The 24,850-nt window shown below is 43.6% G+C and overlaps 1 protein-coding gene and 1 long non-coding RNA gene across 4 annotated transcripts in view; both read right to left on the bottom strand.

Moving 5' to 3' along the window:
- Positions 1-13,623, bottom strand: part of TPD52L1 (TPD52 like 1) — a 120,736-nt gene extending 107,113 nt beyond the window's left edge. For 2 of the 3 annotated variants that reach the window (XM_004466791.4, XM_004466793.4), the window contains exon 1: positions 13,379-13,623. In XM_004466791.4, coding sequence (XP_004466848.1) covers positions 13,379-13,397 — 19 coding nt within the window. In that variant the 5' untranslated portion in view covers positions 13,398-13,623. The remainder of the gene's footprint in view (positions 1-13,378) is intronic. The other variant, XM_004466792.5, reaches the window with a different exon arrangement.
- LOC131280446 (uncharacterized) lies at positions 5,270-10,128 on the bottom strand. The gene is made up of 2 exons (XR_009188043.2): positions 10,022-10,128; positions 5,270-8,815 (listed from the first exon to the last, which is right to left on the bottom strand). It is a non-coding gene; the product is annotated as an uncharacterized lncRNA (long non-coding RNA).
- Positions 13,624-24,850: the final 11,227 nt, after the last annotated feature.

Raw genomic sequence — 24,850 nt, 5'->3', positions numbered from 1 at the left:
TTATATTTGGGATGAGTGGAAAGAGACCATGAGCAAATTGCACTAATAGAGTGGATAAATGCAGACAATAGCTAGAAAGAAAAACAAAGCAGGTAAGTGTTTCTGGGTGTGAGGTAAGGAGGCAGGGATGCAATTCTGTGTCAACGGTCCAGGACATGCCCCTCACCAACATTTATAGGGTCTGAGGCAGGAGTACAAATTAAGGCCAGTGGCCTCTCAGCCATCCTCTCTTCCCATACAGGCCCCTGTGCTGCATTAGTTTCCTATTGCTGCAGAGCAAATTACCACAAAAGTAGTGGCTTAAAACAACACACACTTATCATGGTAGAGTGTCTGTGGGTCAGGGGTCAGGGCACAGCTTGGCTGGATCCTCCTTGTGGGGCTGGAACCAAGGTCGCAGCCTGGATGCATTTTCACCTGGAGGCTCAAAAAGGGGAGCAGCCACTTCGGAGCTCACTCAGGTTGTTGGAAGATTCATTTCTTTGCAGCTATAGGAGCGAGGGCCGTTAGATGTGGGACACCCTCTAGAAACACTGCCAGTTTCTAGGACCTGTCTGCAGCTCCTTGCCGTGTGGTTTTCTCCAACATGGCCACTCACTTCATCAACCCATAAGAAGACTCTAGCTCCATCCTGCTCAGATGGGGTCTTATTAACCTAACATAATATCGGGGTGACATGCCCCACAGAGGCTACATCCCATCACCTTTGTCACATTCTATTGGTTAGAAGCCAATCACAGGCCTTTCCCATACTCTAGGGGAGAGGATGATACAAGGGTGTGATTTCTAGAAGTCAGAAATCATCAGGGCTCACTGTATTCTCAAAATTGTGTATGCATCAAAATTATCTGGAAGGCCTAATAAAGCAAGATGGCCCATCCTCATCTAATTCAGTAGGCTTAGGGTGGGGCCTAAGAATTTGCTTTTCTTACAAGTTCCTGGGTGAAGGTGATACTGGTGGGCTAGTGGTTAAGGGACCACACTTTGAGAACCAGTTTCCTATTCTACATATTCAAAACCCACCCCCAAAACAGCCACCTCTCAGTCATCGCTCAAGATCAGGAATGTCCATGCCGGCAGTGTGGTCTGCCTATGGAAGGACCCTACAAACCTGGCCACATTCTAAGGGCTGTCTGGGTAGAGAATTCTGGAGTTCCAGGCACCTAGGGTATGGTCCAGAAGAGGGGGCACAAGTGTTACGTGGACTACCCACTTGAACAAATGCTCAGCTAGAGGAGGGGTAAAGATGGGCCCTCTAAAGGCAAAGGCTCACACAGGTATCAAGAAGTGTGAAGGGTCTGAGATTTTACCCCACTTGCAAGAAAACAGTAGGTAGACTGTTTCATGAATGCTGGCAGAGGACCCAAGACTCCTGGGTCACAGACACGAGACAATGTATTAGTCACAGCAATAGCAGTAGCCAGAGACATCATTGTGCCAGTTCCCTGAGTCCTGATTCCCACAGGGTGACGTGATGAGTTCCAAGTGTTGCCTTCTCATCCAGCGGGTGCACTGCAGGAGAGTAACACTGAGAGTAGGAAGCCCTGATCTTAGATAGGGGCTGCTAGCAAATCTGCCTAGCATCTGCTCTAGAGGGAGAGCTCATCTTTATTATTCTGGACAGTAAATAAATCTGCTCCTATGGGATTCAGTCTCTATCTTCCAAGGCTGTCAAACAAACAACTTTGGAAAAAATAGTTCAGAGAAAAACAACTGTCAATACCTTTGCTCAGAAGACAAATTGTGCAGAAACTTGAAAGACCTATGGAGAATTAAGTCCCAACAGTTCCAGGTCTAAGACCAGCCAGGGAGATTTTGGTAGGAACCAGGGAAGGTGAGTAAGCAAGCCAGGAAGACAGATATGTGGGGAAGAAAGGTTGAGGTAGAGAGATCAGTAAATGCAAATGCTCTAAGGAGGAAGCAAAGGGAGTTGAGGTGGGTGGGAGCATTAGGAGATGAGGTCAGGGAGCAATGGAGGGAAGAGAGGAGCAGATCACGCAGCACCCTCATGGGCCAGTGTCAGGACTTTGCCCCCCTTATCCTAGTGAAATGGAATGTTATCGGAGAGATTCAGAGGGAGGAGTGACATGACACTAAAGGTTTTAAGAGGCTCACTCTGGCTGTTATGTTGAAAAGAGACTGAAGGTAGGTCAAAGCCAAAGCAAGGACACCAACTAGGAGACCCGTGCAGCAATCTAGGTGAAAGATGGAGGAAGCCTGGTTCAGGGCAGTATCAGCAGAGGTGATGGGAATTCATCCCACTTTGGATATTTTTTGAAACTAGAGTTGATCTGACAGAGTGAAAATGGGGGACAAAAGGGAAAACCCCTCAAGGAGTAGTTTTGGGATATCTGCATTTGGAACAGAGTTGCCGTTAACTGACTCGGGGATGACTCAGGGAGAACTAGGGGTATTTTGGAGGAGGGAGGCTGGGAGATCGATGTTAAACATGTTAACTTCAAGATGTTCCCAGAGAGTCAGGCAGACATATCAAGTAGGTGGTCTGAAGACGAGGGGGTGAGGTCTGGCCTGGAGAGATACATTTGGGAGTTGCCAGTATAGGGATGGAATTTAGAACCGTACATATCGATGTGATCACTAAGAGAATGAGTATAGATAGAAAAGAGAAGCAGGTTAAGAAATGAATTTGGGAATGCCAATATAGCAAAGGAGACTGAGGCAGTGCTTGTGAAGAAAGAGGAAAACAAGGAACGTTTGGTGTCTGGGAAACCAAGTGAACACAGCGCTCTGAGGAGATAACAAGCAAATGTGCCAATGATGCAGGCAGGGCAAGTCAGGTGAAGACGAGAACCAATCACTGGATTGGGTATGTTAAAAACAACAGAGCTATTTTCCTCTTTCCCCAAATCAAAATGGAACCCAAATTTCAAGGCTATTAGAGGGGACCATTATTCCTCCAGAATATATAACAGGGCCCATGACATTAAGCCAAAACATTGATTTTCCCTCAGCCTAGAGGAAGGGATAAGAAGAAGGGACTAAAATCTGAGAAGGGCAGAGGTCAGCTGTGCACAAGCAGGGTGGGGGCATGGGTCTGAGAGGAGAGTGTGCTAAGTCCCATTCGATGGGTCAAGAGTCAGAGAACTGGCCGCAGATACTTTCTCTTCCAGAGTTCAGAGCTCCATAATCTGGTAGCTTTTTTGTGTTTTTTGTTTTTTACTTTTATATGATACAAATTCCTGGGTCATGGCAAACAAGCATATATAATGGTAAGTATACAAAACTCAGGATGAAACTAATATAAATTGATTTCCGATTAAGTACCATCACAGATCCTGTCAACTACCATTACCCTACATTCAAAAAGTTCATAAAAAATCCTATTTGTATATAATCATAAGGCTTGGGATAGCACAGAAGATGGGAATGCAAGAGATAAACTCTTGGCCCAGATTTCTTACTGAAGGAAGTCAGCAACTCCAAATCAAAAGAATTTAAGTCAAAGCAGAAACAATATTGTGACTTCAATTCTTATCAAATGTATGTCTGAATTTTTTTTCAGATGCATGTTTTCCCTCTGTTTATCCTTACTGCCCTAATCCCTTTTATTTTCAATATTAAGACTCACTTTTCAAATGCATACATTTGTTTACTTGCAAGTGCAAGAGCTTTCCTCCCAGTGGATGCCAAAACAATTTTTGGAAAGAAGGAGGCAGCATCTTGGTCTTGGGCTCTTCTCCTGTTTTCCAGAAAAACCGTGAAATGCAGGTGTTAAGCACTGTGGCAAAGTAATCGCCTGACTTCTGGCTGGTGATTATTCCTCTTATTTTTTTCTACATGCAGATTTTTTGAAATAGCACAAGTCATATTTCAAAAAATTCTGAATGTGTGTTCTTAATTTTTCACATTCCCTAAGCTGTCACAGTGGAAATTTGACATACCAATCCTCAGAATATGTTTCTTCTTTTCAGGGGCAATATTGCTGAGTGGACCGCAGGGACCTGACCAGCGTCTTACAGATGAGTGGAATTATGCCTAGAACCCAGGAGGCCCACAATAAACATTAGATATTTCCCTTGGCACTAATGCCTTTCATGAATTGGGGTAAATAGGAGAAAGCAGTGAGTGCCCATGAGACGTTCCAACCATTTGAAGAGTAATAACCAAGACGAAGGACTCCACTTTCCTCCTTGCCTATCCTAATTCTTAAGGGAGGGAACGCATCTTTCCATGATGTCTTCACATAGAAAGGAACCCATACTGGAAGTCAAAATGTCAGGAAATATTTATAGACAATTTTGATTTCAGCTCTCGGTAAAGCTGCTCTCAGCTAATTCAGGTACAAGTAGGAAAACTTAGTGAAAACCTGAAAAATTTACAACAGTCGGAGAAATTGAGACTCAGAAAAAGTTCCTCCCACCACCTCCATCCCAACTTGTCTTTCTCTGTTGAATGAATCGATTCCACTCCCAGGATCCTTGACAAGGTGCTATAGCTATTGATTAAAAAAAAGAAATATCTAATCACAAGGAAAATGAATTTTGAAATTTTCAAGAGATTGAAGAGGATTCTATATTTTAGATTTACGCCAGGGAAAAGGTACTTCATGTAAGACAGAAATAATCATAGGCAAGTTTGGAGATGGAGGTGTAACATGCATTTTCAGAGTGTGGCACATTATCTGGCCACATCACAAATAGCAAAGTGCCAGATTTTTGCCTTTTGAGAAAGAAACAACACATTGGTGAATAAGGGGTATTCTTGAAGATTTGTGGTTTTATTCTGGGAATTTCACTTCCTCTGCATCAAAATGCAACACTCATAAATGTTTCACACTGTAAGAAAACTATTTTAAAATTCATCTTTCCTTGAGGATCCAAACCCTCCTTTTAGCCGATTTAAATTCATTAAAATGTTCTGCTGTCTTCCCTGGTGCATTAACAATGACTCTAATTTACCTCATAAATTGTAAAGAAATTATACTTCATTTCTTAAATATTCCATGAAAAGCAGAATAATGAGATTGAATCTGCACAGTTTGGGGTGATCCTTTATGTGTTCTTAGCAGTAACCTAACTCTAAATTTAAGAAATGGCTACAAAATATCATCTTTGATGGGTACTGTAAGAGGCATTCCATGTAATGTTTCATGCATACATAGTTCATACATATTTGGAAAGCAAACCAAACCAACTATTTTTTTCACTTACCCCCTTAGACCACAAAAATTTAACCCAGAGACTGAGATAGTAGTTTAAGGGCTGTCTTACGTTCCTAGGGCTACCACAGTAAAGTACCAAAAACTGGATGGCTTGAAACAACAGAAATTTATTCTCACAGTTCTACAAGTTAGAAGTCTAAAACATGTAGAGGAAAATCCCTTCTTGCCTCTTCCTGGCTTCTGGTGATTTTCCTGCATTCCTTGGGCTTTAATCTCTGCCTGTCTCCTGCCTTCTTGCAAGGACACAAGTCATGTTGGATTAAGGACACATGCTACTCCAGTGTGAGCTCATTTCAACTTGCCTAATTCTATCTGTAAGGACCCTATTTCCAAAAAGATCCATTCCAAGGTGTTATCAATTAGGACTTCAACATTTCTTTTAGGGGGACACAGTACATCTCATCATAAGGACAGATCCTCTGACTATTCATTTTCCAACAATTTTGTTAGATACCTACTTTAAAGTAGGTATTACACTTGATATGCTTAGGAAGTGGTTAAATGAATAAATCATATTTATGTAAACAATTATAATGCTCATGAAACTATGAAAATCTTTCCTTTGGGGAGCCCAATAAGATTAGTCCTTTGAGCCAGCATCTAAAGAATACAGATTCTACTTTCTGGAAACAAGTACATAGATCCTATACCTTTTCTTTATTTTAAGACTTGAGACTACTGGGTAAGGATGAATACCAAGAAGAACAACATATTTGAACCATTCCACATTTTTTGAACTGGCTTTTCCCTGAAGCTAGTGATAAAAATTCTATACTGGTTTTAAGAATTACACGTTATCTGACTTAAGCAGAATTCTTCATCTTGAATACATAATTAAAATAGCAAGTTCACCATATTATGCCACTTATTCTTTCAGACCTCAAGGACTCTGGGTCATGTTCATTTTCCTAATCCTAGACTACAAATGGGATGGACAATGCAATAAAATGCTGCCCTTTTAAAATCTCTTTGGGGAGTAGATATAGCTCAAGTGGTTGACTGCCTGCTTCCCATGTATGAAATCCCAGGTTCAATCCCGTAACTCCTAAAAAACAAACCAATGAATGAAAAAAAAACAACTCTCACTGGGGAGCAGATGTAGTTCAGTGGTTGAGCTCCTGTTCCCACATACCAGGCCCTGGGTTCATTTCCCGGTGCCTCCTTAAAAAAATTTTTTAAATCCTCTTTGGCCATGTAGAATATATAGAATATAAAGAATATAAAACAAAACATACCATCTGTAACTTTACACACTAACAGTTTATGCATACCCATTATTGGAGATGGTCTAAAATAGTAATTAAAATCCCAAAATACGGAGTCTGTAGCTTCCTAGGACTGCCATAGCAAAGTACCACAAACTTGGTGGCTTAAAACAATAGAAATGTATTGTCTCACAGTTTTGAGGCCAAAGTCCAAAACCAAGGTGTTGGCCAGGCCACGGTTCATTTAAACCTGTCAGCGAGAATCCTTCCTGGCCTCTTCCCAGCCTCTGATGATTTGCTGGCAATCCTTGGCGCTTCTTGGCTTGCAGGGGTAGCATGTCAGTCTCGGCATCTGTCATCACGTGGTCTTCTCTTCTCTGTCTGTCCAGGTCAGCTTGCCTCTGTCCAAATTTCCCTCTTAAAAGGACAGCGGGGTATTGGAGTAGACACCCCCAATCCGTTTTGGCCTCACCTTAACTCGTCAAATCTCCAAAGACGCTATCTCTAAATAAGGTCACACTCACAGGACCGAGGGTGAGAACTTGAAGATGTCTTTTAGGGGACACAGTTCAACTCATAACAGAGTCAAAGTCTCTGATATCAAACTTTGGCTGCAACATTTCCAAGCTGTGTGAAGGAGAAAGTTGTATAACTGCTCTGCAGTTCACTTTCCTCACCTGTTCAATGACAGTAACACTACATTCCTCATGAGTTTGTTGCATATATTAAATAAGATATTTTTTAAACAGTTTTATTGAAAAAAAACTCATATATCATACAATCCATCCAAAGTGTACAATCAGTGGCTTTTAGTGTAATCACAGAGTTGTATATTGACCACCACAATCAATTTTGGAACATGTTCATTACTCAAAAAGAATAACGCCATACCCATTAGCAGTCGCCTCTCAATCCCTTTATTCCTCCCCAGCCCTACATGACCACTAATCTAATTCTGTCTCTATAGATTTATTTATATTTACATTTTATACAAATGGAATATACCATACGTAATGCCTTGTGTCTGATTTCTTTCACTTAGCATGTTTTTTTAATTACTACAATTTTTAATTAGAGCAGTTGTAAGTTTATATAAAAGCCATATTAAAAAAATAAACATTCCCATATGATGCTTGGTTTTTAAATGCATAGCATTGTATTCAGATTTTTTTTTAAGTCCCTAAAATGTTATTATCACTCTCGATGTGGATTAGTTCTAATTAGCACTCTAAGCACCCTAAAAATCCCATTGGGATGGGAATATGTCAATTCAACGGTTCTATGTGCTAGTTCACATAGGGACAATTCTCAGCTCTTCTTTGCTACTCTCCTGAAAAGATGACCCATGTCAACTGCACCTTTGTTCCCCCTTTGGCACTTACTGCCCAGCGTGTACTGAGAGATGGTGCAGTAGCACAGCTAAGCTCATACTCGACTTGGATGGACCGAAAGTTGAATGCTGTCTTTCTCACTTAATTTCTCTGAGCCACAGTTTCCCTGTCTGTAAAATGAATTGAAAGTATGATACCTATCTCCCAGTGTTATTATAAGGATTCAATAAAATAATGCAGGCAAAGTTCTTGGCATATGCTCATAAAAGCAAGAGCAAACATTTACATGGTAATTACCATGCGCCAAGCTCTGCTTTAAGCACTTTGCATGGATATGCTCATTTAACCCTCATTACAATCCTATGAGCTAGGAACTATAATTATGCCCATTTTATTGATAGGGAAACTCTGGCCGGGACAGATCAAGTGCCTCGTTGAAGGTCATGACAACGGCAATGTGCCTTGGTTCTGGGACCTTAGCCACTCTACCCTAGGGCCTCTCAACAGCAGGTGCTTGTTGAATGTTTGCCATGATTACAGAAATTAATAAATATTTATTTATATAACAAATGTATTTATATAACAAATGCATATTTGTTGACATACTTATTCATTACTGTATATCACTAAACAGCAAATCTTATGGTGGCAAAAATGGATTTTCTTGCTTATCAGTTTTTTCAAGAAACGTCTCAGATTCTGCCTACCCAGAATACTGAGAAAAGAAGGTGTATATTAAGGAAGGCAATTTAAAATAGATTCCAATCAACTATAATAACTATATTTGTAATGATTAGATTTCATAAGAATTTCAGTTGCAACAATAGTGTGATTTGTTGCAAATGAATGACTTCAATATTGTATTCATCACTATCTACCTCCAAATGAGGGAAAAACAAAACCATACGGGGTAGTTTGAAGACAGTAAAAATACTCTAAATAACATTCTTATTCATAAATCAAAATGTATGACGTCTAAGGAAGCAGATGTGGCTCAGGCAACTGGGCTCCTGCCTGCCACATGGAAGGTCGCTGGTTTGAATCCTGGTGTCTCCTAAAGACGACAGTGATCTGGCATGATGGGCAGGTGCGGCAAGCTGACAACACAAGAGACACAAGAAGAAAAAGCATGATGAGAGACACAACTTAGAAGGGAACAGAGGTTCCCTAAAGAAGAAAGCCATCTGATGGGATGGGCAGGCATGGCAAGCTGGTGCAACAAGATGACACAACAAGAGATGCAGGGAGGAAAAAATGATGACAGACACAACAAGTTAGGGAGCAGAGGTGGCTCAGGTGATTAGGCACCTCCTTCCCACATCAGAGGTCCTGGGTTTGGTTCCCGGGACCTCCTAAAGAGACAGGGAAGACGAACAGATACGGCAAGAGAAAAACAACAAGGGGATGGGGAGAAATAAATAAAATTAAATTTAAAAAATGTGTGACACCTAGCTTCCACAGTTTGAGGTTTTTGAACAATTATATCATCTGAAAATAGTTTCTTTTGCCTGGGTAATCTGATCCCTAAGAAAATGGGCTTGTTATGTGGGGATAGGGATTATTTAATCATTTGCTAACAAAATACCATACTCTGTTTACAAAGCAAGAAAGAGCCTTTTCCCCCCATGTAATCTCAATAACACAATATAATTACAAACATTCTTCTAGAGCTTCATCCCTTGTTTCATTTTCTGTTCTTATTCTTGTCCTGTTCTTTTTCTTCCATCTACTTCTAATTCACATTATCTTGCTGCATTTTATGTATCTGTGTAAACTGCCCTAAGTCCTTCCTGGAACAAGATGAGGGGAAATAAACTTCTGGTGAGCAAAGGATAATGGACTATAGGACAATTTCAGGTAAGTACAGCTTGAAAACAGTCGGGATGAATCTAACATTCACTACTTTACATCATTCATGAGCTTCAGAGAATCCTTCTGAGCAGAATGTTTGAATATAAAAACGATACTCTAGGAGGCTGCATAACGGCCCCAAAGATGTCAGGTGCAAATGTCTGGAAGCTATAAACATGATCTGATGCAGATGTGATTAAACTTAAGGAACCTGAGATGGGGAGATTATCCTGTATTACTGGTGCGGACCTTAAATGTAATCACCAGTGTCCTTCTAAGAGAGGCAGAGGGGACTGACCAGGAGACCATGGGGCAGAGACTGGAGTGAAACCTCAGAAGCAGCCATGGCCCCTCGAGGCTCGTTGCCCAAGGCACACAGGAGTTAGTGCTAAGTCAGGGTTTTAAGAAAAGAAAGAGCACAAATGTTACAGAGAAGCAAAGCTGCTACTAACTGATTTTGGGTGATTTCGAGGAGCCAGGAACAAGTTCTCCCTTTAGAAGCTCTGGATGGAGCCCGGCCCTGTGGACACCTTGATTTCGGACTTCCGGCCTCCAGAACCTTGAGACAATACATTTCTGTCATTTAAAGCCATGGGGCTTGTGGTCATTTGCTACAGCGGCCCTAAGGGAACCGAAACAGGTATCAATTTGAATGTACAGAAGTGTGAAGAAGACAGAACCTTTTCCTTTAGCATTAAAAACGCTGGGAAAGGCAAAAACAACAAATTGTTTCCATGTAGAATAATGAGAGATTTAAAGTAGTTTACTAGTTTAAAAGAATCAGGGAGTTTTTATTTTAAGGGACAGTCATATACTTCAGGATACTGTATATTTCTTACCAAAATCCCACTCACATATATCACTTCTATTAAAGCAAAATTGTCCAATCCCAATGGAAAGCGAGACGGAGGGGGGCCTTTCGTGGAATGCCCTGTCACACTGTCCTCCAGCCCCTCCTCACTGAATCATTCCACTGGTAATCCTACTTCTCCCTTCTCTGTTCTAACAACTCCCCGGAATGCTTCTTGTTTTGCTGGAAGTAATCTGTTCTTTTACAGCGTCAAGGAACCTATTTTCACAATGTCACTTATGGGAGCATTATTAGGACCCCCTGGTATATTTATTGAGCTATACATGCAAATAATGTCCATAGCAACTGAGTGGTCCCCTGAAACTCCAAGGGGCATCTCATAAGCAGCTGCTTACTTAACCTGGCTCGTTCTTGTTTGCCTCAGATTAAGAGGTGGTAAGATAAACCATCCCCACTCTAGGTAATTCTAAATTAAACTGTGCTGGACTTAGAAGCTTGCCCTTTGGACATCACAGGAGTATCTTAGAATCTAAGAGGCACACATTCATTTAGCCACAAAAACGTGCCAAGGGGAAAGATTTTCCCTTTAACATAAAAAAACCCTAAAAACATTGTGAAAAGCTTTTTTTTCTCAAAGAACCTTCTATGCCTGCTGCTTAAAGGACAAAAAGAAAGTGAAAATGAAGAACTTAAAATACTGGGAAAATGAGGATTTAAAGAGATAAATTCATCACCTGGTTGTATAAGTAAGAAGTTGGGGTCATCCTTGACTACAATCCTCCCCCCACCCCCATATTCCAATACACGTCATTTTGATTTTACTCCCTTAGTATTTGTGGAACCTGTTCGCTTTGATCATCCTGGCTGACCATCACCAGGATGAGTCCAAATCTCCCCTGAACCACTTCCTTTGCTTTTAACTGGTGCTCCCCACCCACTCGGGCTCCATCCAGCCAGGAGGAGGCCGCTGGAGACTTAGGTGGGGACTCAGACAGTGTCTTTCCTCTAGAAGTGGTAGGCACTGAGTGCTGATGGGAGTTCACAGCATCAACTCTGCTACTCCTTCTCCCTGTGACGGTAAACACCTCCTTTACTCCCTGTCTGCTTCCTCTCTGTAGAATGGGAATGAGAACATAACTGCCTCCTGGAATTCGTGAAGATGAAATGAGTCGTCCATGTAAATAAAAACACATGCAAATAAGAACAGGGACAAGGACACAGTATACTATTACTCTTAGCTATTCTGGTGATTTTGCTATTGTTCTAAATACAGCCTAAAGTATACATTGTAAACAGTATATTTCTCTATAAATATGGCCTACTGTATACATACTTTTTTAGGCTCTACTCCGTGGCCCTCTTTCATAGCATTAATACAGCTACCATTTCACTTTTGAGTTATCAAATAACTATCAAGTTAATTTCCAGTAAATTTCATGAAGATAGTGCCTGGCAAAGGCAAGAACTGGAATATCTGTAAAGCTTGGAAGTAAAAACCATGGGAAAATAGGAGTGCTCAGCTGGTAGCCTCAGAAATCGCCCAAGTTTGAACAAGGGTCTCCTTATGCGCTGCAGGTTTTCTCCACCCTCACTGCACAACAGAATCACCAGGGAAGTTTTCACACATACCCAGAGATTGATATTTGATTGGCCTGGAGTCAGACCAGTGTTTAGGGGTCTCCAAGCGACTCTGACGCGCAAATCAGGTTGAAAAACTCCAGTAGTGTGCCTAATGCTTCAGCTTGGAGGTGAAGGTCAAAACCGGCCTCTGGTTTATTATGATTTGGACCAACTAGCCCCACTCTTGAAGTCTCCTTTCCTATTTAGATAATGGAAAAATTTTGGCAGCGGCGGCTTTATGGTTAGGGTATCAGCTGATGGAAATAACGAGGATGGCTCTTGCTGTTCAAACATCGTAATCCCGGCAGCAAACCTGTTGGGTGGCTCCAGGCCCACGCACCCGCGAAACCGCTCGCATTAGGCAGGATGCAGCTCCCGCCCCTAGAGGGCGAGCACACGGGGTCAGGAACCTTCAGGGTTTTGCTTGTTTGTTTTTAAACAGGTTTTCTTTTCTTTTTTCTTTTCTTTTCTTAATATTAAAGGCTACCGCAGAATTTCCCACCTTGTAGAGGAAAAGTGGCGATAACGGCTTTAAGGCTTAATCCCGCAATCCAGCCCTTGTTGGCGGCAGTTTCCTTACCTGTCTCACGCACCACATCCATCCCCCTCTGTTCTTCCCCAGTGTCTGTTTACTCCCATCCCCGCACCGCCGCATCGGGACCCCATCCCTGGTCCCAGGGTGACCCCAATACACGCGGCCGCCCTTCGTGAAGCCGTCGCGACTCCTGCAGCAGGGAGCGTGGAGTGGAGCGGCCGGGGGACCCCGCGCACCGGGAAAGGCAGAAGTCGCTCCCCCATCCTGGGAGACCCCCAACACAGGGGCCCATCTGGAGGGAGGGTCGGCGGCCGGTAACGCTCACCTCGCCGGGAAGGCCGGTCCTCGCGCGGGAAGCCCCTCTCCCAGCAGGGAGACCCGGGTCGCCGCAGAGCCACCAACTGGGGTGCGCGCCCCGCTCGCCCCCCAACTTCAGAGTCGAGGGATGTGAGCCCCCCGGCCCGCGCGAGAGGAGTCGAGCTCCATCCCCACTCCCGGAGGAAAGGGGAACGAAGGCTGATTCCGGACCCTAAACAACAGGTCCTCTGGCACCCGCGAGGTTCCGGGAGTGGGGGCAACTGACTGCGGGGCCTGACAGAGCATTCCGTGGGCGCATTTCCTGCGGAGGGACCTCTCCACTCAACGGCTTCAGGACTGGTCCCCAGACCCACCGCGAATCCCGGGCTGGGAAGCAGGAATGACCCCGAGTGCGCGGGGGGGAGCGGAGTCCCAGATGTCTGGGGACGGCACCGATCCGCTCGGAGAGCAAAGTTAGGAGACGCAGGACGAGCGTTTCTGTGCGGGCCCCAGGACCCGGTCCTCGGGCGTTCGGCGCCCACTCACCTTGTGCCTGCGCCTCCATGGTGGCCGTCCTCCGACCGAGCGCGGCGGGGACGTCCCGGCGCTTTGCTTAGCAGCTGGCAGCGGTGGCCGCGCTCAGAAGGCAGCTGGCCCTGCCGCTCGCGCCCTCTCCCGGGCACGCGTGTCACCAGCGCTGCGTGGCGGGGGCGGGCCAGGGCGGCGGCGGCGGCTACCACTCAGCGCTGGTTACATCCGCCCTTTCCAGTCCACCTGGCCCAGACCGGGCTGGGAACGCGCTGGCCGCTGGGCGCCACCTACCGACCGTGCCGCACAGCGCGCGGGGGCGCCCACTCCAGGCCCAGCGAATGCCGGGTGGAGCCCAAATGCGCCCTACCCAGCGCCAGCCTAGGAGAGGCAAGGAGGGGTGGATGTACACAGCCCACGAGCCCAGGTACCTGGTGGAGAGTTGAGAGAGACCTGGGGGCCAGACACGACAGATTTGGGCAACAGAGGAGCTATATATTTTACGGATGAAAGAAACATTTAATTCGGAAAGAACTGCTTGAAGACAATCCGGAACAGTTAAAAATTCCATTGGAGTCGTTCCAGATCCTGGAACCCGTTTGTGCACCCCATTCTTTCCCCTCCTCTCCCAACCAACTCTTACGTTTTTTTCCTAGCTGCTTTTATTGTTTGGTTTTTTCCTTCCATTTCTTTGAACCACATTTAAAACAAAACAAAAATCACTGGCCCTGTCTCCTCTTTGGGTACAGAGTGAAACCAGTTTTGGGAAGGAAGAGGGATTTGATAAATGGAAGACAGCTGTTAACCAGCTGCAGCCTTGGCCTTGGCTTCAAGTCCAGGTCCTTGGGCTAGTGTGAATGAATGCAGCCATCTCCCTTCAGAGATAACTACAAGAGGGTCATTGATTGCTGTACTTTAAACAAAAAGATAATCTTGTGTTCTTAAGGAGACAATTAAAATCTACAAAGAAAGAAAATTGTAGGAGATTTTTGTAAGAACAGAGGACTTAGCATAAATGATAGGAGAATGAAAGGAGGAAGAAAAAGTGGAGGTTTATACATGTTAAAATATAATGATATAATATATATCAACTATGAAAATATATGCCATATACTGTAATAAATAATATGATTCAGGCATACCTCATTTTGTTGAGCATCACTCTATTACACTTCATGGATATTGCATTTTTTAAAATTTAAAGGCTTGTGGCAACTGTGCATCAAGCAAGTCTATTGGCACCATTTTTCCAACAGCATATGCTCATTTCATGTCTCTGTGTCACATTTTAACTAAGGTATATACATTGGTTTTTTTAGATATTAAACTATTGCACACTTAATAGACTACAATATAGTGCAAACATAACTTTTATATGCACTGGGAGACCAAAAAATTCATGTGACTAATTTTATTGTAAAATATGCTTATTATGGTTGTCTAGAACCAGTCCAGTGATATCGCCAAGGTATGCCTGTACAGCTAACACCAAAGAATCATGTTCTTTTTATTAATAGGGAGAGTGCCAAGAAATTTAATCAGATTCCACAGGATTTGTTGGAAGAAAAGTTTTTAAATTGCTGAGTAATTCAGTCAGCTTCTGCTAGGTTATGCTGCAATAACAGACAGCTCCCCAAATCACTGAGGCTTACAACTCTGGAGGCTTCTTTTTTAGAGAGGCTACACATCTTCCTCAGGCTAGCTTTGGCAGTGCACCACATCTTCTTCATTCTGGGAGGAAGCTAAAGAAGCAGCCCCTACTATCTGGGGCAGGCTGAATTCATGGCAGGCAGGTAAAAGTGAAGACAGACTCTCACAAGGGCTCTCACAGCTTCTGCCTAAAAGTGTCATCTGTCACTTTCAAGCATCACTTTCAAGCATGTTTCCATGGCTTTAGAAAGTCACATAGCCAAGCCTGATGCCAATAAGGTGGAGATTTATCTTGCTCCTACAGGAAGAAAGAACAAAACCTTGAGGACAAGAAGAAAATCTACTACCTGTACTAAATGTACATCTAATTCCTCATTACATGGATCAGAATCTCACAAGTTTTGGGCAAAGGTGATTGTATTAGTTTCCTATGGTCGCTATGACAAATTTCACTAGCTAGGTGGCTTAAAAAAAAAAAACATGGCAGCCACAAGTCTGGAGGCCAGAAGGCTGAAATCACTACCATTGGGCTGAAATCAAGGTGTGGGTGGGGAAGTAGATTTGGTTCAATGGATAGGGCATCCACCTACCACATGAGAGGTCCAGGTTCAAACCCAGGGCCTCCTGACCTGTGTGATGAGCTGGCCCACGCCCAGTGCTCATGCACACAAGGAGTGCCATGCCACGGAGGGGTGTGCCCCACATAGGGGAGCCCCACGCTCAAAGGAGTGCACCCCATAAGGAGAGCCGCCCAGCGCGAGGAAGGTACAGCCTGCCCAGGAGTGGTGCTGCACACATGGAGAGCTGACAAAGCAAGATGACACAACAAAAAGAAACACAGAGGGAAGCAGACTTGGCCCAGTGGATAGGGTGTCCACCTACCACATGGGAGGTCCACGGTTCAAACCCCGGACCTCCATTACCTGTGCAGAGCTGGCCCATGCTCAGCGCTGATGCACGCAAGGAGTGCTGTGCCACGCAGAGGTGCCCCCCATGTAGGGGAGACCCACGATCAAAGAGTGCACCCCATAAGGAGAGCTGCCCAGTGCGAAAGAAAGTGCAGCCTGCCCAAGAATGGCGCCACACACACGGAGAGATGACACAGCAAGATGACACAACAAAAAGAGACATAGTTTCCTGTGCCACTGACAACAACAGAAGCAGGCAAAAAGAAGAACATGTAGCAAATGGACACAGAAAACAGACAGCTTGTGGGGGGGTGGGGCGGAGGGAAGGGGAGAGAAATAAATAAAAAAATAAATCTTAAAAAAAGAAAAAAAAGAGACACAGATTCCCCCGGTGCCGCTGACAAGAATACATGCGGACACAGAAGAACACACAGCGAATGGACACAGAGAGCAGACAACTGGGGGGGGGGGGCAGGGTGGGGAAGGGGAGAGAAATAAATAAAAAATAAATCTTAAAAAAAAAAAGGGTATGGGCAGGCCCTGCTACCTCCGGAGGCCCTAAGAAAGAATCTGCTCCTTGCCTCTTGCAGCTCCTGGTGGCTACAGGCCTTTCTTGTCCTCTATTTCAAACCTCCCTCTGTCACTCTCTTTTAAGAATACATGTGACTGCAATTAGGGCCCACCAGAATAACCCAAATAAGCTCTTCCTCCCATGATCTTTAATTTAATCACATCTTTTGCCATAGAAGGTAGTATTCACAGGTGCAGGGGATTAGGTAGTGAACACATCTTTGGGGGGAGGGACTTTTTTTTTTCCTACCACAGTGCCGTAAGTTGTTTCTTTCTGTAAGAGTCAGGAACATTGCTACATACATATGATTTTCTTCATATTATTTTCAAGGGACGATTAGACAAGTGATATAAAATTTCAAAAAAGTAGCTGAAAAATAACAGAGAAATACAAAACCTAGTGTTTAAACTAAAGTTTGGAACATTCCAAAAGATTCATTACAACCAGACATTATTTCTATTATTTCTCTATGTCACTGGTTTCTTTGGGCCATTGCTTCCTGTGGTTTTGAAACAGGACAAGCTTCTGCAAAATTTGGAAATAAGAGAAATGTTTTCAGACTTTCTCTTTCAGTTTCCCTTTTGCTCCACATCACCTTAGAAACCCAAATGCCCAAGCTCTGGCCTCCTTCACCCAGAGCTCTGCACTCCCTTTTCCCCTCAAGATCCTTCACCCAGCCTGACCCAACCTCGTCTGAGGTAGACAAGGTGTGTTACAGTCTCAGAATCCACTTCCTGCGTCCCATCCTCATTAAATCTCTCCTCCTGGAAACATTGTTCCTAGAGCCTGGCTCTCTGTTGCTGACATATTTATGGTAGAAGATGAAATGAGAATATTACATGGCAGACTTGTGAAGAACAAATTTGCAGACAAGGGCACCGGGTGATGCTTCAGGTACACACTCAATCCTGGCTATGGGTCAGCTGGGGCTCCACAGGTCTAGAACTTATTGCAGGAATAAACATTTACCTGTGGCAGAGGCTACTGTGTGGGCAGAAAAACCCAATTCCTTTTCTTCCTGGCACACAACTAGACCATATTTCTCGTTTCTCTTGTGTGAGCTGGGGCCACACAGGTGAATTCTGGCCAATGGATTATTGGCAGAGTTAAGGGGCAATTCCAGGCATTGTCAATGAAAAAAATTTTTTTTTAATTAATAAAACAACATACTTCCTAAATGAACCTCTCTGTACTCTACTCCCCTTGACTGTTGGGATAGAGGGAAGGCACTTGGGCCCTGACTTGTCATGTGGAATCTGCCCACTGCACAGTCAATGGATTTTATGTGCGAGAGAAATAAATTTCTATTGGGTTTAAACAGTGAGATTCCAGACAGGGCTCATCGGTTATAGTGTTTAGCTTTACTTGCCCTACCTAATACAATATTTCTGTCAAACTTCTGGATAGCTGATTTCTGTTTGGAGCTGTTCAGTTTGTTTGTTTCTGTTTTGTTCCAGTGACCGGTGTCCATTTCTTCATCCTTTGGGGAACAGCTCCTCTCCCATTTCTAAGCTTATGCTTTCTAGGATGAAGCACAATCAGAGCTATTATGATTGGTCCAAGGATGGGCCCATGACCAAATTTGGACCAATGAGAGTCTGCCCTACTTTTTTAGTGGCTGATACTCATTAGTGGGTCATGCAATAGAATTTTTAAAAATAGAATAGGAAATACGCAGAGAACATTGCATGTAATATTGAATTGTGAAGCTCTTGTTACAGTGGTAAATATTGAATATTGTATATATGCATGCACTTCCAATTTGAAGTGCCAAGTGAAAATGATTTCTTATGGTGGGTGATGGTCAATAATATTTAATATATACTGTTCTCAGTGGGTCCCTACAATTCCATAGAGGGACATAATAATGTAAAGAACTCAGAGGTTGGCACTAACTTTGTTACTGCCTTGCTAGTGACTTTGGGTTTACTTACTTTCTGAGACTCTAGTTTTCTTATCTCAGTATTGAGTGTGAGTTTCAATGGCAGGCAGTGTGGTCTTGGAGTCAGAATCCAGATGAAGACTTGGCCATGTGAACCCAGATGAAGACTTGGCCACCCCCAGGGTGGGAAGCTGCTGATACAGGTGTGGGTTTATGTTACTGGAAGGACCCTGGTGCCTCCAGTCAGTTACTGGAACTGCTGCTTCTCCACAGATGCCAAGGCAGGCAGTTTCCACTCCCCACCGCCCTGCAGACCTGCCACCTGACCCTCACTGCTGCGGGCCCCAGGGGGCAAGTCTTCCCCAGCCCAAGCCAGGCTCCTTGGGAAGCCTTTCTCCCTCTGATAACTCCCGCATCCGGGGGTCAGGAGGGGCTCGTTATGATTGCTCCCAATCCTTTCAGGCCTGGGGGGCAGTATGCCAGGTACTAAAACTCCACACTTAACCCATCTCCTGCCCCCCTGGCATTTTCTTCTGGCATCTCCCCTTTTGGGGCTTTCCCCACATAATTTAGGGGGAAAAGGGACTCATTCTGAGTTTGTAGATTTTAGTTATTTACAATTAGCATTGCTATATTTACTGTAAAACATTCAAGTAGTGGGCTGGATAATATTAGTTAATGTTTGCCAAGGTTGTTTTATTTAAGGTGTTTTGAATAATTGCATTTTCTACAATGATAAGGATATGCTATGGATATAGGTATGCATCAAGATGGAGATAGACAAATAGACATCTTCTAATCTGAAACCTGCAGGTTGATGAGGCAACCACCTTACAAAAAAAAATAGATAAAATCTTACTTTCCTTCCTGAAAAGTTAAATATAGAATTACCATATGACCCAGCAATTCTGCTTCTAGGTATATACCCCAAAGAAATTAAAATAGGGACTCAAATAGACACTTTTTTTTAGGTTTATTTCTCTCCCCTTCCCTCCCCCACACCTCCCCTTTGTCTGCTCTCTGTGTCCATTAGCTGTGTGTTCTTCTGTGTCCGCTTGCATTCTTATCAGCGACACTGGGAATCTGTGTCTCATTTTGTTGTGTCATCTTGCTGCATCAGCTCTCCATGTGTGTGGCACCACTCCTGGGCACGCTGCACCTTTTTTTACCCTGGGCGGCTCTCCTTATGGGGTGCATTCCTTGCATGTGGGGCGCCCCTACGTAGGGGACACCCCTGCGTGACACGACACTCTTGTGCACATCAGCACTATGCATGGGCCAGCTCACCACATGGGTCAGGAGGCCCTGGGTTTGAACCCTGGACCTCCCATGTGGTAGGCAGATGCTCTATCAGTTGAGCCAAATCCGCTTCCCTGAAATAGATACCTGTACACCACTGTTCATGGCACCATTATTCACAATAACCAAAAGGCAGAAGCAACCCAAGTGTCCATCAACAGATTAATGGGTAAACAAAATATGGTATATAATCACAACAGAATATTATTCAGCCGTGAAAAGGAAGGAAGTTCTAAGACTTGCTGCAACATGGATGAACCTTGAAAACATTATGCTGAGTGAAAATTGCAAGGTACACAAGGCAAATACCATATGATTTGACTTATATGAAATATCTAGAAATAACAAATTCATAGAAACAAAGTATATTAGACCTTGTCAAGGGATGGCAAATGGGGGGGCTGTTGTTTGTTGCTTGGTGAGTATAAAGTATTTGGAAATTTTAGAAAATTTTGAAGTTACAAAATAAACACAATTGTTGAATGGCAAATTTTATGTTATATATAATTTAGCACAATAAAGAAAAAGTGATTTCACCCTGAGAAATAACAACAATTTAGAGTCCTGTCCCCAAGGCTTACCCGGTACTATGATGAGAAAGCATCCCAAAGACCAAGAAAAAACCCATGTTCCACTTCATCAGGCCGATAGCCATTACATAGCTCACTTTTTCTCAACATTTACATAATCATTAGGCTGTAAAATGCAATGCAGCGCTTATTTACATTTGGTCATGAATGGCTTTCCATTTTTTCATGTTTTTATTTTCTTTTCCTAAAATAATGATAATGTTCTCAAGGACCGTGTGGGACTCATATTGCATCTCCCATATTTCCTACCACAGGGCCTTATACAAATCCATAGCTGAAAGAAGATTTACAGAATAGACCATTAACTAACCAGCAGGGCTTGTTTTACCCATACCCAAGTTATTCTCAGCACAGAGTAATCAACAAAAATGGAGCCTTACAGTTTTGCTTGAAAGAGGGGAAGCTCATGTCTTCCTGGAAGATGTATAAATATATTATTGTTTCTCTTATGCTGAAGATTTCACTGATATGTAATGATTGCCATTAAAATTGCTGCATAGAACACTTTTAGAGGGCTTTTAAAGGATTTTTGGTAAGAGTGCCTGCGGAAGTGTGAACTAGAGAATCGGCGAGTTCCCTCTGAGAGTCAATTCAGTTGTTCTGGTCCTCTCTACCTTGGGAATTAAACACCAGGTTAGAGTTGAACTCCCAGCTGTTAGAATGAGCTAAAAATAGTTCATGACTTCCCAGCTTGAGTCATCTCACCGTCCTTTAAACTCTGACTCACTTTCCTAACTTATCAAATCTTAAACTACTACTCCCTTCACAATTTTCATCATTTGCTTTAGTTTGCCAGGCCTGCTTAACAAAGTACCACAGGATTCAACTACAGAAATGGATTCTGGACGTTTGGAGTTCAAAACCAAGGGAGCTTGCTCTTTGAGGGCAGAATCCATTCCATGCCTCTCCTGCTGGCTTCTGGTGGGTGGCCATCCATCCGCGGGCTTGTTGGCTTGTCGTGTCCTAAACCCATTCTCTACCTCCAGCACACCGAGTGTCTCTTTCCGCCTAAGCCAAATATCCTCTGCTTATAAGGACCATATTGAATTAAATGTCCACCTTAATCTGCTTTGGCCTCATCTTAACTAATAACATCTTAAAGATCCTATGTACAAGTAAGTTCACGTTCATGGGACTGGGGCGAGGACTTAAACGTGTCCTTTTGGAGGACAAAATTCCAACCATAACATCATTGTTAATAATAATAAAATGTTGACATGCATTCCAAAACATTTACTGAACCTCTTTTATGTGGCAGGAACTGTGCTCGATGCTCAGGAATTGATGGTCTGTTGAAAAGAGGAGTAAACAGATTCTTTCCGCAGCAGTGCAGTGCGGTAAGTGCTGTGCCAGCGGTAGGCCAGCAGGTCTGTAAGCAGTGAGGGAGCCCCCAACTCAGACTGGGGAAAAGGAGATAAGAGATGCCACAACTAGTTGGCTGAAATGACAGGAATTTATTGTCTCGGAGCTTTGGAGGCTAGAAGTCTAGAATCTAGGTGTTGGCAGGTCTATGGTTTCTCTGAAGGCTGTGGCATTCTGGTGGTGGCTTGCCAACAATGCATAACTCAGTCTCGACATTTGCCACATGGCCATTTTTCTCCCTCTGTATCCTCCTCACTCCTACTGCTGTGCCCCAATTTCCTCTGCTTTAAGGACTGAAGCCATATTAGGTCAAGGTCTACTCTTATTCAGTTTGGCCTCATCTTAGTAGGATCTTCAAAGGTTCTATGTGCAAATGGGGCCACAACCACAGGACTGGAGCTTAGGACTTGAACACAGCTTGGTGGGGGATGCTATTCCCATAGCAGGGCTGCACAAAGGGATGGGCAGTTAGGCGGCAGCTATGCCAACGTCACCCCACGTCATGCTACTGAGTAGGGGCAAAAAGAAACAGCGAGAGTGAATTTGGTGAGCTATTGCTCACATTTGGGACCAGGACCACTGACCCCTTTTCCTCTCCTCCACAAATGTCCCAGTTTTCTGAAGGTCTGGAAGATGGGGCCACCGGCCAGAGCCTTGACTGTGGAGGCCAGAAGAGATTAGTGGGCTGCAGTCTGGCCAGGGAGCCAACTAGCTAACACCAGGGGAGCGAGTGGCGCCTGAGACCTTTGGCTGGGGTCCACCAGAGCGTAGGGGAGCTGCAGGGCTCTCAACACACTATCGCTCTCCTCCAGTCAAGCAAGCAGTCGTTTGTTCTTTTCCCTTCCTCTCAGTCCCTCCCTCCCCGTCACCCTGCTAAGAGGAGCTAGTGCCTAGGAGAGGGTGCCAGGAGCTTTCACTCCCTAACCCCCCAACACACACACTCACTCAGCCACACACAGACACACACACATTTTCCAAGCAGTGCTGGGAGAGAAGAACTTTACACTGAGCTTCAGACTGAAAAGGCAACTAGGTCATTTATCCAAAAAAGACTCTTCTAATAATCAAAACCTGACTACTGAATCTAGATCAGCTGCCTGTAATGAGCCACTCTCAAGCCAGGTGAAAGACAGTTATTGGAAAAAGGACAACCATTTCATGCTATGCTTCAAAAAGTTGTGACTCCTCAATAAGCCGATTATACTCCATAAAATGCTTTACAGAAAACTCAGTGAACGAATTTGTTTTTTTGTCATTTCCATATTAACTGGCTCCATAGGTTACACATGGATATTCAGAGAAGTTAGAACATACATGATGAAGAAGCATCTTAGTTCACTGTATCGTAAGATTCCCATATACACGAATTTCCTAAGTAACAAAAGCTTATTCTTTTAGACTTTAAAGTATACAATCATTTTCAAATAGCAATCTCTAGAATATATTTTACATCTGTTGGCCTTATCATGCTTTCATGAAGGAGTCCTCGCCCTCAGCACTACTGACACTTTTTTTTACTGGATTATTCTTTGTCGTGTTGTAGGATGTTCGGCAGCATCCCGGGCCACTACCCGCTAGAAGCTAGCAGCACCCCAGAAATTGTGACCATCAAAAATGTCTCCAGACATTGTCAAAGGCCTCCTCGAGGGCAAAATCACCCCCTGGGTGAGAACGACTGCTTGAGCCCCTTCTTGAAGACTCAGAATCATTAATAATGGGAATTATTATGCTCTGCCTTAGTATAGGGACATCCTCGGAGCTTAGCCAGGCGTGGGGTTTTTTGCCCCTCATCCCCACAGCCCCATACAGGGGTGCACTTGGAGTTTTCCTGTCTCCTATCATCATCACTCATGCCTCATCTGCTGCTGAACTGATGCCATTGCCCCAGAAATGTCCAAGAGGGACTTTGCCTCTTTCCCACAGCGAGAGGGTATGAGCAAGTACAGGCAGCATGACTGGTGTGGCGATGGCAAAGTAGCTGGAAGTACTAAAAGTTCTTTCTCCTTTTGGGGGTTGAACATATCTACCCAGGGCTACTCTTGACTTTAGAGTGACCTGCTTTCTTAGCACAGTCTCTTTTCTTGAGAGAAGGGCAGCAAAGGAGAAAAGGGACAGGTCATTTATATGGGCCATTGGGGGGAAAAATCTAAGCTGCTGGGAGGAAAGAAGCTATCTTAAGGTTAACATTAGATTCCAAAACCAGTACTTTGCAAAACTCATTATTTTCGGGCTGCTTGCATAGCCTTTGTTTATTTTTTTTCTGTTTAGGTTTTATTACATTTCCTTTTAAAAAGTTAGACCCTTCCACTAGCACTAAGGAGAGGAAGAAAACAGATATGTTGTTGCCAACTGAAGTGAAGTAGATGCCGGACTATGGCAGGGGTAATAGAAATAAGACAACCTCAACATGGAACAGAAAGGGACACAACAAAGAGCCAAAGTCCTCCACCACACATTACTTTCCCTTGGTTTTTCTCTTTCCCTAATTGATTTTTTTTTTTCTTATTTATTCAAAGGAGCAATTCTTGATCGCTTCCGGAAGACATTTGCTGGCCAGAGGACTATTGTTGGTTACTGGCTATGTTTCAGGTGGCTGCCTTGCCAGGAGCTTGACCTCTGGACAATGGATATCACTATATTCTTCCTATGGCACAAAACCAGTCACAAAGTCAGGTGCTCTCAGATTCTTGTTCAAACACAGCATAAACTTCTGGCTTCATTGTTTATAAGTAACATTGAAAAACTGGAGAAAGGTCAAGTAGAATATCAAAAAGATTATTGCTAAGTTCCTTAGGGAAAGTTAAAGGAGCCAGGTGGCTCATTTCTTTTGGCCAGCAGAAATCGAGATGACTTCTTGGTAACAGCACAAACATCTACTGTCCAGTCACAGGATAGATCATAACCACTAGAAATGGTAAAGAATTGGTTAGTGACCGCCATAGCTATTGTTTTCCAGATTTCAAAGTGACATTGACACTTTGAAATTGTGACTAAAGTAAATGAAGGAGACAATAGAAAATGATCATAAAAACTGCTCAACCGATCAATAGAACACACCAAGAGAAACCCTGTTATACTAGCTTACATCAAGTTCAAAGACCTGGCCTGGTGAGAAGATTTTGTTAAGACCCAATCAGAAAGCCAGTCCTGTTAGAGATGTAAATAATATTAACCTTTGATTTTGCAAACTATAAAATAGAAGGAAACAATTTAAATTTGAATTTGAAA

This window comes from Dasypus novemcinctus, chromosome 11 (genome assembly GCF_030445035.2).
Source record: "Dasypus novemcinctus isolate mDasNov1 chromosome 11, mDasNov1.1.hap2, whole genome shotgun sequence".
In the NCBI taxonomy this organism is placed as follows: domain Eukaryota; kingdom Metazoa; phylum Chordata; class Mammalia; order Cingulata; family Dasypodidae; genus Dasypus; species Dasypus novemcinctus.
This window is presented reverse-complemented; position numbering and strand designations above follow the sequence as displayed.